A 16,841-nucleotide genomic window follows, 5' to 3' on the forward strand; every position below is an offset into this window, starting at 1 on the left:
GTGAGCGGTCACGAAGAATCGCTCCAGCCGACTTTGATGACGTGAGGACACATTTAAAAGGGTTATTAGAAAATCAAGTCATTATCGAATCCAGAAGTCCATATGCCTCGCCTATTGTTATCACTAGAAAAAAAACGGGAAAATTCGTATGTGTGTGGATTACAGAACTTTGAATCAACGGACGATACCTGACCAATACACTGTTCCCAAGATTGATGAGGCTTTAGACTGCCTTCAAGGCAGTATCTGGTTTTCGGTTCTGGATTTGAGAAGTGGTTTCTACCAAATTCCCATGTGCCCTAGCGATAGGGATAAAACAGCGTTCATCTGTCCTTTAGGGTTTTATGAATTCTTAATGATGCCGCAGGGAATTAGAGGAGCTCCAGCAACCTTTCAACGAACTATGGACAAGGTAGTCGGAGATATGAATTACCGAGAGGTAATAGTATACTTAGATGATATAATAGTCTTTGGCAGTACCTTGGAAGAACACAATGTCCGCTTGCTTAAAGTGATAGACCGGCTGATTGAGGGGGGTTTAAAATTGTCTTTGGACAAATGTCACTTGTGTCAGTCCTCCGTAAAATATCTGGGACACATTGTCAGCCGTGAGGGAGTCGCCACTGATCCAGCTAAAGTAGAAGTAGTAAATAAATGGCCCCGTCCCGCTAAATTGAAAGATCTGCGATCATTCTTAGGGTTTTGCGGGTATTACCGGAAGTTTGTCCCGGGGTATTCAAGAATTGCTAAGCCATTGACTGACCTTACGAAAGGATATCCACCAATTTGGAAAAAGAAAAACCCGTCACAAAAGAAGCCGGAATTAGCCTCTGATGGTTACTTTAGACTAAGCGAGCCATTCGGAGAAAGATGGAGTACTCAATGCGAAAGAGCTTTTGAAGAATTAAAAGAATGTTTGACAAATGCTCCTGTTTTAGCATATGCTAACCCTAAACTACCATATACGCTACATACAGATGCTTCTCAAGAAGGTATAGGGGGGGTACTATATCAACTGCATCAAAACAAATTGAGACCAATAGCCTTTGTAAGTAGGGGGTTATCAAAAAGTGAAAAAAGATATCCAACTCATAAGTTGGAGTTTTTGGCACTGAAATGGTGCATAGTTGAGAAGTTTCATGATTATTTGTATGGCTCCTATTGTGAAGTCCATACAGATAACAACCCCCTTACTTATATTCAGACTACCGCAAGGTTAGATGCCACTGGGCACCGTTGGCTGTCTGCTCTAACATTGTATGATTTCAAGATCAAATATCGACCAGGTAGTACCAACACTGATGCTGACTCCTTGTCAAGGATACCTAATCAACCAACTGATATTGAAGAAGAATGGATAGAAGTGCCGGCCGGATAAATAAAAGGGATGTGTCACAATGTAAACAGTACAGTGAATGGTATGGACGCGCTGGAATTACTGAGCAGCCTGGGAGCTATACCTTTATCTTACTGCTGGATTAGTAACATTGAACTTGAAGGATTATCTAAAGTCCGTCCTAACCAATTTCAAAAAGATCAAGAGCACGACCCCTGTATAGGATATATAATATCTAATACAAATGGGAATGAGCGTGAGATCGTAAGTGATAAGGATTCTCAGTATATTGTAGATAACATTAATGATACCACTAATTTAGGAGAAGATTCCGAGGGCTCAGAGAGTATTTCTTCGGTAATGAATGGAGTAGGTGGTATAGGAAATATTCCTCCTGTAATGAATGAGGGAGGAAATGAGCTATTTGAAATAAAAGAGAGGCCAAGACGGATCTGCCAACCACCTTCTATACTTACATATGATGAATTAGGGGTACCAAGGGTAGTTCCAAGGGAGGTATACTCTTTAAACTCTAATCTAATATATAGTTGGCCGTATTTTGGAGATACTTATATATAGTGTATAAAGGAAGGGGATGAAGCATTTATTTGTAGATGGTGATTTTATTGCATAGCTGAATGTTAATCACCAGGGGGAGAGTGTAACCCACATATATGGACTGGACTGAATATATGTATATGCATAAAGATCAATAGTAATAATATTGTAAATATATATAGGCACTATTTGAAATGCCTGTGAATATATGTATGTATTATATCAGAATATATGGACACTAGTATAGAAGGATCTAGAAATATGCTCACGAGGGACCTAACTGCCATACCTGGGCTCACGGGAGGAGCACGAGCAGTCCAGGAGGAGGTTAGAAATAAAACTACCTGGGCTGAGCGAGGGAAGAGGCTGTTTGGTTGGAGCTGTGGTCGGATGCCTGAGGAGAGCGTGATTGAGGAGAGGACGGACGTCACTGTGTCTGACCGGAATTAACCCGGGAGCAAAGGAGTGGAGGCGGAGTCGCAAAGCAGCGCTGTCAGCGGCGGCATAGACATATCAGTGTAAGCCACCAGTATTAAGGGAAGAGACGCGGGGAGGAGCGAGACAGCGAGACGAGACTCCAGGGAGGAGCTATACCGTTGGGCAGCCAAGGTCTCCGTGTGACGGATGAGCGGCCGAGGTCCTCTGGAGAGGGGAGCTGGGACGTAGCAGCCTCCTGAGAAGGGAGATATCTTACCGCTGCCTCCGCTGTACTTGTGAGTACTATATACGCACAGACGACCATGTAATCAAAATACAGACTAACATCAGTATAGTCAGAGAGCGTGGATAGTGTATAACACTACAAACACTACCCAAAGCGCTCGCGACAGCCGGAGGGTATCTGTGCGTCAAGCATCATTTACACAGCACGCGCCTAGGAGTGACAGCAGTAGGATGATAACTGCACAGCCCAGTTGAAAGATAGTAAAGCAGTATCTTTTACAATAGATACTACAGGTACTTTTGGCCACTAAGTATTTCTGCTCAGTAAGAGGCTGGGGGAGTAAGTTGTCAGCAGTTGAACTGTATAGCAGCCGTCTGACATTTCTCTACTGCATCTGATCCAACAACTAATATAACCCCAGCTGTAGTTATTATATTGAAATGGAGCAAGAGAAAATATATTTATAGAAAGAGCAAGAGTGGATACAGGATACGACCTATTGACTCAGAGTAATGGTAACAAATAGTAACAGTTACCATATAACTACATGTTTCCTGATTTAGGAATAAAAGGAATTGCTTATGCTGATTTAAATCCTAAGGGAATACAGTGAACATTGAATCTACAAGATATATATATATATATATATATATATATACTATATTCTCGGACACATCTGGAATTAATTTGACTCTCTTTAGTAGTGACATAACTAAGGGCCCCAACGTATATACTGCAGTTAGAAGAGTTGCTTGAGTTACTGGTAACTTATTCTTAGAATACCCGGGTATTCAGGTATTAGCCTCTATTACACAAGAGTTAAATTTTTTGGTCTATTGATAATTTACTTTTTTTGTATTGCATGCAGATGTTTTTGTATATGGAATAGCGAAAACTGTATGTCTATCTCATTATACCTTATATAAATTATATGGATGTAAGTATTAATAAAGCCCTTATTGTGTTGAACCTATATGACAGAAACATACAATTATACTTACCGTCGAAGGGTTCAGCAGGACGTGACTGACCTGGAAAAGAAGAGGAAGGTATTTACTTTATAATTATAACTTATTATACTGCCTTAACCAACACAATATAACTCCCTGCTCACAATAGTCTCGTTCTGAAAGGATAATAAAGGCTAGGGAGGTTTGGGCTTACCTGAGCGAGCCCAAAAATATAATAGCTCAGGTGGAGGCACATCATACTAATAATACTAACCATCTGGTGTTAGCGGATACTAACACGGATAAAGGGGTGGTTACATTTTTTCTGCACTAATTTTGTCATTATAATATTGCTGTTTTGAAGTTTTAAAAGATTGTTTTACAGTTACAATGCACAGTCATTTCCCATTGTTACACGTGTTATTTTTTCCTGCGTACAAATAAATTCTTTTATCAGATGTCCACATTTAGGCAATATAAAAAAAAAAAAAATGCAGTTGATGTAGATAAGAATAGCTACCAGTAGAGTTCATTGTGTACAGCAGTGGCTACCAAACTGTGGGGATGCCCTGGGTTGGTGGTCCAGGACCAACTCAGATTATTTATGGTCAAACTCCAGGCACAGTACTTTGTACCTGGTTACATGAAGGGAGGGACCCGCTGCTATAGACTCGCGGATGCGGATGACATTTTTGAGGATGCATTTTGCAATTTTGTTTACGCTGAATAAGGAAATGTATTGGCATAGGCGTGCGCACGGGGGGTGCCTGGCACAGGCACCCCCTAATATCTGGCACCCCCCTTCCCTTCCCGTACAAACGCCTGCTGCTGCCGCCAATTTCCGTCTCTTGATGCTGAAGGGAGGAGAGTGCTGCATGTGTCTCTCCTGCCCCTCACTGTTTCCCATCTGGGCTCACAACACGGCGCTATATTTCATATGGCCGCCGGAGACAGGGACTCAGTGAAGTGAGGCGCAGGAGAGATGCGCAGGGCGCTCGCCTCCCCTCCCCTCAGCGTCAGAGATGGGAATCGGCGGCACTGGCAGCAGGAGGGTGAGCACAGATGGGGGCATATGTGTATCTGGCACCATTGGGGGCTTTTGTGATGTATCTGGCTGTCAGCCAATCAGAGCTCGCGGACCGGCTCTTGATTGGCTGCCGGCCCGTGAGCTTTGATTGGCTCACAAGACGGCGCTATATTTCAAATGGCCGCTGGAGACAGGGACTCTGTGAAGTGAGGCGCAGGAGAGATGCGCAGTGCACTCGCCTCCCCTCAGCATTAGAGACGGGAATCGGCGGCACTGGCAGCAGGAGGGTGAGCACAGATGGAGGCATATGTGTATCTGTCATCGCTGGGGGCATAAGTATATCTGGTACCACTGGAGGCATATGTATCTGGCACTGCTAGGGGCATGTGTATCTGGCACCGCTGGGGGCATATGTATCTGGCACCGCTGGGGGCATATGTATCTGGCACCTCTAGGGACATATGTATCTGGCACCGGTGGGGGCATATGTATCTGGCACCGCTGGGGGCATTTATGTATCTGGCACCGCTGGGGGCATTTATGTATCTGGCACCGCTGGGGGCATTTGTGTATCTGGCACCGCTGGAGGCATTTGTGTATCTGGCACTGCTGAGGGCATTTGTGTATCTGGCACTGCTGGGGGCATTTGTGTATCTGGCATTGCTGGGGGCATGTGTATCTGGCACCACTGGGGGCATGTGTATCTGGCACCGCTAGGGGCATGTGTATCTGGAACCGCTGGGGGCATATGTGTATCTGGCACCGCTGGGGGCATATGTGTATCTGGCACCACTGGGGGCATTTGTGTATCTGGCACCGCTGAGGGTATCTGGCACCACTGGGGGCATATGTGTATCTGGCACCGCTGGGGGCATTTGTGTATCTGGCACCATTGGGGGCTTTTGTGATGTATCTGGCTGTCAGCCAATCAGAGCTCACGGACCGGCTCTTGATTGGCTGCCGGCCCGTGAGGTTTGATTGGCTCACAAGACGGCGCTATATTTCAAATGGCCGCTGGAGACAGGGACTCTGTGAAGTGAGGCGCAGGAGAGATGCGCAGTGCACTTGCCTCCCCTCAGCATCAGAGACGGGAATCGGCGGCACTGGCAGCAGGAGGGTGAGCACAAATGGATGTATCTGGCACTGCTAGGGGCATGTGTATCTGGCACCGCTGGGGGCATATGTATCTGGCACCACTGGGGGCATATGTATCTGGCACCTCTAGGGGCATATGTATCTGGCACCTCTAGGGACATATGTATCTGGCACCGGTGGGGGCATATGTATCTGGCACCGCTGGGGGCATTTATGTATCTGGCACCGCTGGGGGCATTTATGTATCTGGCATCGCTGGGGGCATAAGTATATCTGGCACCACTGGGGGCATATGTATCTGGCACTGCTAGGGGCATGTGTATCTGGCACCGCTGGGGGCATATGTATCTGGCACCGCTGGGGGCATTTGTGTATTGGGCACAGCTGGGGGCATATGTATCTGGCACCTCTAGGGACATATGTATCTGGCACCGCTGGAGGCATATGTATCTGACACCGCTGGGGGCATTTATGTATCTAGCACCGCTGGGGGCATTTATGTATCTGGCACCGCTGGGGGCATTTGTGTATCTGGCACCGCTGGGGGCATTTGTGTATCTGGCACCGCTGGGGGCATTTGTGTATCTGGCACCGCTGGGGGCATATGTGCATCTGGCACCGCTGGGGGCATTTGTGTGGCACCGCTAGGGGCATGTGTATCTGGCACTGTGAGGGGCTTTTGTGTATCTGGCACTGCTGGGGGCATTTGAGTATCTGGCACCACTGGGGGCATGTGTATCTGGTACCGCTGGGGGCATATGTGTATATGGCACCACTGGGGGTATTGAGTAAGGGGCACCGCTGGGGGCATATGTGTATCTGGCACTATGGGGGCATATGTTTGTATTGCTTTGAGTGCCAATAGGCGGTGCTAGACACGCCCAATAGGCGGTGCTAAACACACCCCTGCGATGGTGCACCCCCTAATAAAATGTTCTGCGCACGATGTGTATTGGTATTATAGCTCCGTATTTCAGCCCTGTGTTTTCTTATCAGATGTTCCCAGTGTAAAACAACTAATTAAATATACAATAAAGTGTTGCAGGCTACAATTGTCCCCATTACAGAGCTTGGCCTTTGGCATTGCTCTAACTGCTCTTTTTGTTTGCTTGATGCTCCAGGAAATAGATGAAAGTAGAACACAATCAGCTGATTCTATACTGAATCTAATTACAAAGACAGACACTTGTAAGAGACATTCAGTCTCATTTTCTGAGTCTTGTTTACGAGAGTTAGGATGCAGGAGGCATGCTTAGAGCGACTCGCGGTTATTTACCATATGAGAAAGATGTGTCTCAGCCGCTGACTCTCACATTATCACAGGTATTAGCCTTCAGTGGGAATCATAATGCAATTATACAAATAGGTAATACGGTTACAAACATCACACATTGAGAAAAGTATTTTCATTATCTGTTTCATCATGATTGCAAGATGTTTTTCCACCCTTAATAAGAACATTGGATTCTCAAGGGTGTAAACTGTTTTGAGGTCAGCATGTCGTCTCCTTAACAGGAAACAAATAACGGTTTATATTTTACAATTCTATGATTTTTTAATGGTTCTAGATATGTATGCAAAGGCCACGTAGAGTGCAGCTGCACTGATTTGCCTTGACGAGTTTACGTTTTCTGAGTCAATGCTAAATAAGTTTAAGTTCAATGTAGAAGTGGAAAACAGTGACATCTTTATTTTGATAATAATGCTTAGGGGTGAACTCATTGGGGCAGATGTATTAACCTGGAGAAGGCATAAGGAAATGATAAACCAGTGATAAGTGGAAGGTGATAAAGGCACCAGCCAATCAGCTCCGAACTGTTAATTTATATATTGGAGCTGATTGGCTGGTGTGTTTATCACCTTGCACTTATCACTGGTTTATCACTTCCTTATGCCTTCTCCAGGTTAATACATCTGCTTGTATGGCCATATTAACCTGGAGAAGGCATAAGCATATTAACCTGGATAAGGCATAAGGAAGTGATAAACCATTGATAAGTGCAAGGTGATAAACGCACCAGCCAATCAGTTCCAATATGTAAATTAACAGTTAGAAGCTGATTGGCCGGTGCGTTTATCACCTTGCACTTATCACTGGTTTATCACTTTCTTATGCCATCTCCAGGCTTAATACATCTGCCCCTTGATTCTGAGGCAGACACAATGGTGATATTCATGCAAATGTTCGATGTTCAACGGATTTTGCATCTCATACCCCTTTCAGACCATACAAATAACCCGGTATCGACCCAGTATTTTGCCGGGTTGCTGTGCGGTCTGAAGGGGTCACTCCAAAATTCCCGGGTCGCCTGACCCGGTAAGTCAAGAAGGGTTATTCCCGGGTTATTATTGGGTCAGATGCAGTGTAAACGGGTTACCCGGGTCGTTGCGACTCGGTACCCGTTCACAGCATAGTGAGAGGTGGAGCGGAGGTGATCTCAACTCCCAGTGTTGCCTCCGCACCTGCCCCCGATGCCACCGTGGTCCCTGCTCCTGATGGCAACCCAACCTGGCATATTGCTGGGTCGGGAAGCCAGTTCTCAGGGTCCAATGCCGGGTCTCACCCGCGAAGGACCCATTTCTAAATCCCGGGTGCGACCCGGAATTTGCGATCTGAAAGTGGTATAAGAAACTAAATACTCGCACATGCGTCCCATGCTTTGTGCGTACAGAGTCGCAGTTTGATTGAAGTGCGGGGTCTCAGAAATGTTTTGGAAATGTATTGGGCTTTTCTGGCCAGTGACTAGGAGGTAGACAGTCAGTCACACAGATATGTACTGTCTTAAGGACATATTATGGGAATGTCTCGGCATGACGCAAAATCTAGCCACAAGTCTAGCTCAGTCTCTTTATTTCCCTGAGCTCTATGTGGGAAGGGCCCTCACACATGCAAGTTTCTAAATCAGGATGAAAGTAGGACATCAATATAGTTCCAAGTTGTTGCACTGTCCCTTCGCAAAGGGCTCAATTCAATTCAGCGCGAATTGAACAGCACCGGGAAGGAACTCCTTGAGCTATTCAATTCAGTGATCTGTTATGTTGGAGAATGCCGTTTTTTGCGCCTTAAACATGGTGTTTAATTGCGAGAACCAGCATTCACTAACTTAAGTGCTGGATGTGATGCACTAAGGGCAGAAAACAGCATTGCAAGAAGAAATCCTCAACTACGGCATAACATCACGTTGAATTGAATTGCTCCGGGAGCTCCTTCCTGGTGCTGTTCAATTCGTGCTGAACTAAATTGAGCCCATTGTTGTTGTGATAAAGTTTGGCTGTGTCTTAGGCACTGCACAAGAGCTGAAACTATACACACCTTGGGGATATTATTTCTGACCTTTATCATGTATACACTAACCTTGATGGCGCTCTCCTGATCCTCCTGCACCAGGTTAAAGCCACTATAGTCTCCCCTCTAAGGGCTTGATTCACTTCAGAATTAATTGAACAGTACAGGGAAGGAGCTCCCAGAGTTATTCAATTCAGCATGCTGTTATGTCGGAGAATGCTGGCGCCTTAAACATGGTGGTTAGTCGAGAGAACCGGTATTCTCTGACTTAATTGTAGGGCACAATGTTTCTGGCACGCTAAGGGCAGAAAACAGCATTGCACCAGTAGTTTTATCAGATTTCTGCTTGCATCCCAGGAGGAAGTGGCATAACTACCGTGGGTGCAGGGGATGCAGCTGTTATGGGCCCGCTTCCAGGGCCCGCTGCTCCCCATGCATGGATTGAGCTGCCAGGAACAAGGATACACTTGACACAGGGTCTAACACTAAAGACAGTGGTCTCTAGCTACCATGTACCACACATACGCTGGGGACCGAACACTAGAGGCTGACTGAATCGGCCTCTAGTGTAAGGATACAGCGCATTCACAGTGAGCAGTACCTGGAAGTGCCGGGACCGTAGGTGCTGGCCACCGGGAAAGGTAGGTCTGTAGACAGATGTAAAACCTACTTTCCTGTTACCGGATGTAAGGGGGTCACCCATCCACTGTTTTTTTCAGACTGCCTCACAGCCCGCTGCTGCCCACTGAGTTCCCCTGCGATCTGGATCTCGGACAATCGTGGCTATTGCATTCAATTTCACTACAAGTGAGCTAGCCTGTACCACATCTGGAGGAGGTGCTATTGCCAGCAGACTCTGAGAGGCTCCGGGAACCCACACCTGACATTTATCAGCGGCTCCATAACTGCTCTTACAGTGCTCTCTGCCCGAGGATATACCTGGCAGATTGTAGCCTGTGACACCAGCTAATAGCTTACCTGTCCAACTAGAATTAATAAAATCTGGAGCCTAATTACGGTACCATATATACCTTACTTGTTTTAATACATCTGCTTTAAGAAATTTTAAAGATACTGGGTTTATTGGGCAACCCAGCATACTAATGTCGTCCTATCTGACGATTGGTTGGCGCATACACACTTACCAATCAACGGGCAATGTGTTGTCTCTGACAGAGCTGGGTGGGAATTTACATGTGCCCTCCCAGTTATGATGTCAGTCACCGGTGGCCCCCTCTGCAAGTATACAGGTGGTCAGCTGAACGCCCATACACACAGCACAATGTGCCGATATATTGGCCATCGGCTGTGCTGCAAGTCCGACGCGATATGTCTGTGAACAGGTTCGTGTACCGACATTAGCTGGTTCACACTCGCTATTGTGCCCACGACATATTCGATATTCAATTGGCACAGTGTGTATCCAGCATAAAAAATTGTTGCTGGTACATGTGCTGCAACCATTTTGTTTTTATGATTGTGTAATAAATGATTAAGTAACTAAACATTCTAATGAGCTGATCCTTCTCCAATTTCTTGTTTTGGTTTTTTTTATGTGGGGGCCAATGTGTTTTGTTTTTTTACCGCTTGGTGCCAATGAGGGACCCTTTCAAGATTTTGCTATGGGGTCTACAAAGTTCTAGTTATGCCCCTGCCAGGAGGGGTGCAATCCTCAACTCCGGCATAACATCACGCTGAATTGAATAGCTCCGGAAGCTCCTTCCTGGCACTGTTCAATTTGCACTGAATTGAATCAAGCCAAGCTGGTAATGACTAGTGCTAAGTAATAGTTTAAAAAAATATCTTTGCCCCTCCTCCCTTCCACCATACACCCCCCTTGATTTTTCCAACACATCCAACTGTTTTTTTTAATTATTTTATTTAAAGCATGACAATCTAACAATCTGTGCAGTGCTTTCTAAAAAAAAAAAAAAAAAAGTCTGCCAGAGGAACGTGATTTTTTTTATCCTTAAATCTCATAAGGTGCCGTTTTATTAAATGGTAAAAGAGTGAAAAGTCCTAATTAAGGGGGTCATTCCGAGTTGTTCGCTCATTGCCAATTTTCGCTATGCTGCGATTTGTTGCAAAATGCGCATGCTCTTAGTTATTTAACTAAAAACTTAGTAGATTTGCTGTAGATTCTGCTGCGCTTTTCAGTCGCACTGCTGATCGGTGAATGATTGACAGGAAAGGGGCGTTTCTGGGTGGTAACTGAGCGTTTTCCAGGAGTGTGCTAAAAAATGCAGGCGTGTCAGGGAAAAACTCGGGAGTGTCTGGAGAAACGGGGGAGTGGCTGGCCGAACGAATGGCGTGTTTGTGACGTCAAACCAGGAACTGAACGGACAGAGCTGATCGCAATCTAGGAGTAGGTCTGGAGCTACTCGGAAACTGCTTGAAAATATTTATTAGCAGTTCTGCTAATCTTTCGTTCGCTATTCTGCTAAGCTAAGATACACTCCCAGAGGGCGGCGGCCTAGCGTGTGCAATGCTGCTAAAAGCAGCTAGCGAGCGAACAACTCGGAATGAGGGCCTAAGTGCTTAAAAACACTGGTCCAAATCTATCAAGCCTTGGAGAGTAATAAAGTCCACGGTGATGAATTACCAGCCAGTCAGCTTATAACTGCCATGTTACAGGCTGTGTTTGAAAAATGACAGGAACTGATTGGTTGGTATTTTATCACCGTGCAATTTATCACTCTCCAAGGCTTGATAAATCTGGGCCATTGTATGCTGTCTGTAGAGTATATTCACCAAGGCCCTCATTCCGAGTTGTTCGCTCGCAAGCTGCTTTTAGCAGCATTGCACACGCTAAGCCGCCGCCTACTGGGAGTGAATCTTAGCTTAGCAGAATTGCGAACGAAAGATTCGCAATATTGCGAAAACATTTCTCTGTGCAGTTTCTGAGTAGCTCAAGACTTACTCTTCCAGTGCGATCAGTTCAGTGCTTGTCGTTCCTGGTTTGACGTCACAAACACACCCAGCGTTCGCCCAGACACTCCCCCGTTTCTTCAGCCACTCCCGCGTTTTTCCCAGAAACGGCAGCGTTTTTTCACACACTCCCATAAAACGGTCAGTTTCCGCCCAGAAACACCCACTTCCTGTCAATCACACTCCGACCAACAGAACGAAGAAAAAACCTTGTAATGCCGTGAGTAAAATACCAAACTTCTTAGCAAATTTACTTGGCGCAGTCGCAGTGCGAACATTGCGCATGCGCAATTAGCGGAAAATCACTGCGATGCGAAGAAAATTACCGAGCGAACAACTCGGAATGAGGGCCCATATTAGCACCTGCAAAATGTTGGAAGGAATGTAACAGTCAATAAAAAAAAAAAAAGGTTTTACCTAAATACATAGATTCACTAGTATGTCTGAAATACTCACTGCCTGTCATACTACATTATTATTAGTTTCTGTGCTGGAGATGCCAGCCCCTCGCAGTCTAATGTAATGAAGAGCGAGTGCAAATCGCGCAAGCGAGCGTAAACTTCAAGGCGGTTAGGACTGCATGGGCTTTGCACAATGGGGGTAATTCCAAGTTGATCGCAGCAGGATTTTTTATAGCAATTGGGCAAAACCATGTGCACTGCAGGGGAGGCAGATATAACATGTGCAGAGAGAGTTAGATTTGGGTGGGTTATTTATTTTATTTCTGTGCAGGGTAAATACTGGCTGCTTTATTTTTACACTGCAAATTAGATTGCAGATTGAACACACCCCACCCAAATCTAACTCTAACCCGTACGACGCACGTGCGTCGTACGGGTACAAATAGCATTGTTGCTGTGCAATGCTTCTAGCGAAGAATCCATTCACACAACCGATCGCAAGGAGATTGACAGGAAGAGGGCGTTTATGGGTGTCAACTGACGGTTTTCTGGGAGTGGTAGGGAAAACGCAGGCGTGTCCAGGCGTTTGCAAGGCGGGTGTCTGACGTCAATTCCGGGACCGGACAGGCTGAAGTGATCGCAAGGGCTGAGTAAGTTCAGACCTACTCACAAACTGCAAAAAACTTTTTCGTCCCGCTCGGCTGCAAAAGCGAAATTACACTCCCCTAGAGGCGGTGACCATCTGATCGCTGCTCTGCAAAAAATAGCTAGCGAGCGATCAACTCGGAATGAGGGCCTAAATCCTTTGTTCACACTGCGCTACCGATCTTTATCTCTGGGTGACTCACTGCCCTTACAGCAATAGATGGAAGAGGTTCGGCAGGCTGCATAATATTGGCAGAGAAAGATGAAGATGAAGGAAGCGAGGCAGAGTGTGCTACATGTGCACAGGGCAACATAATTCCTTCCTGTGTGTATGGGCACAGTGTTCTGCCTGCTTGAAGCCAGTCATTTACACACCATGTGTGTTTTATGTTTTATTGTTGTTTCAATAAAGTTTTTTTTTTTTTGAAAGCAGTCTGTTATATTTCTCTGTAAGAGGAAAGGGGATAAAGGTCAAAGAGCAGAGGTCATCTGCCAACTAGTGGAGTGAAAGCCTTGATATTACCCAGGTATTGCTGCATCAGCTTGTGTGAAGTCAGCAAAGTAATATGTTGTACACACAGTGCAGTCAGCTGAAGAAAGTGACATGACCCCCTCCCCACAGTTTATGCCCCACATACCCACAGGGCATAGGCAGAGCAACCTATAGGGTGTAACACAATTGTGGTACCTTCTGGTAAGAACTTCCAGGACATCATTTGATTGCCATTGTAGAATGTATGCCATTAGTATGTTGCAGTAGCGGATTTATCACAAGGCAACCAAAGCTGCTGCTTAGGGCTCTGTGATTCCCAGGGGGCCCGCCGGCAAAGGGCATTTCTAGTGGCCCGCGAGCTCCGCAAAATTGTCCAAGTGCTGGGCTGGCTGAATACTCCTGGCTGGCAGTGATTACACAGCTGTTAGGTGTCGACTCCAGTGTACGCCTGTCTGTGTCTCCAGTCCTGCAGTATTGTGTGCGTGTGACCCGCCTTGACACATGTGTGTCTGATGTCAAGTGCAAAGAGAAAGGAGTTGGGACGTGCACAGAGAAAAACATGAAGGGGATGGCGGTGTGGACAGATATATTTTAAGTACAGTGTATAACATCCGCCTGCTATAATCGTGGCTGGGGGGGGAGGCACACACTGACTAGTGATATATCAACATGCTATTATAGTCTATGCTGTGTATAGAAAATGCCTACTACAATCAGTGGGGGACTGATACATAATGAATACAGTCATACTGACCAGGAGCGCTTTAAGAGAGGAGGAGACCTGCATGCAGCTCCGTCACAGGCCCCTCCTCTTTGGCAGCAGTAGACTCTGGCATAACGGCAGATTCTACTGCACATGTGCAGGTCTCCGAGAACATGGTGCTTGCGCCTTGATCCCGTGGACACCTTCAGTGCACATGCGCAAATCACTCGGAAATGGCAGCGGCTGACATTTTCAGAGTGATTTGTGCCCGCACAGCAGGGCTGGCGTCGCAGGACTCTGGATGGCTAAGTATAATATATGGGTGCATTGTGGACCCCCCTGGTGTGCACCGCACACACTGCACCCATTTTAGAAACGCCTGTGATACTGACTGAGGGGTGTAATAATGGGTATTATAAATGCTGTTATAAAATGCGGGCAGTGAGTGAGGGGGGATAAGGTGATGGGGCTTGCTACAATCAGTAAGCCTGGGTAACTCATATACAATGCAGTCAGTGAGTAATAATGGGGTATGGGGAGCTGCTACATTCAGTGAGGGGAGCACTGATCTAAAATACAGTAACTGAGTGGTGTAATAAATGGAAATTAGAGGAGAGAGGACATGGTGCAATCAGTGAAGGGGGGAAGTAATAAACTGTAATAGAATGTAAGTAGGAAAAACAACAAATAATGTAAGGAGCATAAATCAGGAATGAAAATATTGAGCTATGGATTCTTTGAGGGAGGGGCCCTAAATCGGTATCTTGCTTAGGGCCCCATGAGGTCTTAATCCATTTCAGGGCCATTATCTCTATCCAATGTTGGGGAATTCAACTGGGAGTGAAGTTGAGTGAGGTAAAAAAAAACCTTACTGCTTACCTCTCACACAATTTTTGATTATTGCAGGTATGTATGTATGTATAAAACAAAAAATAATAATAGTTAAGTGACAACACTGACAACTCCGTGCCATGTAAAAAAAAAAAACCTAAAAAAAACCTTTTGCGTCTCTGGGGGTCTTCTGGTACTCTCCTCCAGAAGGGGCTGCTGGGCAAGCACAAGGGCTGCTGGGAGATATAGGAGTATATTCAATAAGAGTCGGGTCCATTCCGACATGCAGTTGTCGGAATGGACCCGACAACCCCTATTCAAAGAGCGGCCAAATCCAACTGTCGGATTTGTCCGTTCCCTGTGTCTTTTACTGCCGCTGTTGTCAGCGGCTGCCGGGTGCGCTGACAGCAGCGGTGCGGGGAGCAGTGTGCGGCGGCCGGCGGGGGAGCTTCCAGCGGCGGCCGGAGCTGGCAGTGGGAGTGATCTGTGCGGCGGCAGAGGAGGCACTGCAGGTACTATCATCCCCATAGCCCGCCGCACCGCTCCCCGTCTCCTCACCTCAATCCGACTTGTTTTCAAGTCGGATTGAGTTTGTCGGAAAGGGGGCCAAAACCTGTCGGATTTGGCCCCGTTTCCGACAGCAGCAGGTGGATCGGCGGGTATTCCGCCAATCCACCTGCTTTCCGACAAGTCGGGTTTCCCGACTTGTCGGAAAAACTGTGCCCCTATTGAATAGGTCGGAACCCCTTCCGACCTATTCCAGTCTTAAACTGACGTCTTTCCGACAAGACGGCAGTTTCCGACTCTTATTGAATATAGCCCATAGTGTGCACAAACATACTGTACTCGCACTGCTGCAGAGACCCAGCTTCCAACCCTGGATGCAGAAGACCCCGCTTCGGAAGGTGAGTAATTACACACTAATTAAGCCAGACATGCCCAAACTGCGGCCCTCCAGCTGTTGTGAAACTACATATCCCAGCATGCCCTGACACAGTTTTGCTGTCAGAGAATGCTAAAGCTGTGTCAGAGCATGCTGGGATGTTATTTATTTATTTATTTATTAACAGTTTCTTATATAGCGCAGCAAATTCCGTTGCGCTTTACAATTTGAAATAACAATAACAAACTGGGTGATAACAGTCATAGAGGTAGGAAGGCCCTGCTCGCTATAGAATAGGGATGTGTAGTTTCTCAACAGCTGTAGGGCCGCAGTTTGGACATGCCTGAATTAAGCTAATTGGAAACTTCCAATTGCTTAATTAGTCCTCAGGGGTGCTGCCAGAGCAAGTCCCAGTGATTTTTTCCCCTAAAATTAATGATTTTAGGAAAAATTACACTGGCTCTGGGGGTGTTTGAAAATAGGTGTCTCATTTTCAGTCCTGCAATTGAATAAGAAAACTCAGGGGCTACGGGAAAAACTCCATAGGGTTTCTCAAATTTCCCGCCCGCAACTGAATCTGTCCCAAGGTATCTACTATGATCGGTCAAAAATGTAGATTACATTTTGTTAAAAAAAATGACTACAGTATGATTTTTCATGTCCAGTTGTTTATATTGTTCTATGCTTTAATGTCAGAGTACATTAAACTGCGTACTGTATATTTCAATAAAAAATTTAAAAATGGGATGTACTAGAGAAGGAGAGAGAGAGAGAGAGGAAAGATCTGACACTTGAGAAATAAATGGCATTATTATGGATAATTATGAATGTCTATTGCTGTCCTTGATTTCAAAGTGCTGCAACATCTGGATATTTCCTACATCTAAATTAACTGCATTTAAATGTTTTATAATCGCTCCGGCAGAGTCTATTGGATGTAAGCTGAAGCGATGGATGAGGACAATAACCAGGAAGAGGAGAAACATTGTTCTGTTAATCTTGATAATCTTCTTGAGGATTATTCAGAGATTGAGAAGGTAA

At 45.8% G+C, this 16,841-nt stretch overlaps 1 protein-coding gene across 4 annotated transcripts in view; it reads left to right on the forward strand.

The window, feature by feature from the left end:
- The window catches only part of CCDC152 (coiled-coil domain containing 152), a 273,215-nt gene that overhangs the window by 3,757 nt on the left and 252,617 nt on the right, over positions 1-16,841 (forward strand). For 2 of the 4 annotated variants that reach the window (XM_063961607.1, XM_063961616.1), the window contains 2 exons: positions 3,540-3,607; positions 16,726-16,837. In XM_063961607.1, the coding sequence (XP_063817677.1) occupies positions 16,751-16,837 (87 nt within the window). In that variant the 5' untranslated portion in view covers positions 3,540-3,607; positions 16,726-16,750. Of the gene's footprint in view, positions 1-2,429; positions 2,608-3,539; positions 3,608-13,348; positions 13,418-16,725; positions 16,838-16,841 lie in introns of those variants that run through there. The other 2 variants (XM_063961637.1, XM_063961627.1) reach the window with 2 other exon arrangements.

Source organism: Pseudophryne corroboree, chromosome 1 (assembly GCF_028390025.1).
Source record: "Pseudophryne corroboree isolate aPseCor3 chromosome 1, aPseCor3.hap2, whole genome shotgun sequence".
Classification (NCBI taxonomy): domain Eukaryota; kingdom Metazoa; phylum Chordata; class Amphibia; order Anura; family Myobatrachidae; genus Pseudophryne; species Pseudophryne corroboree.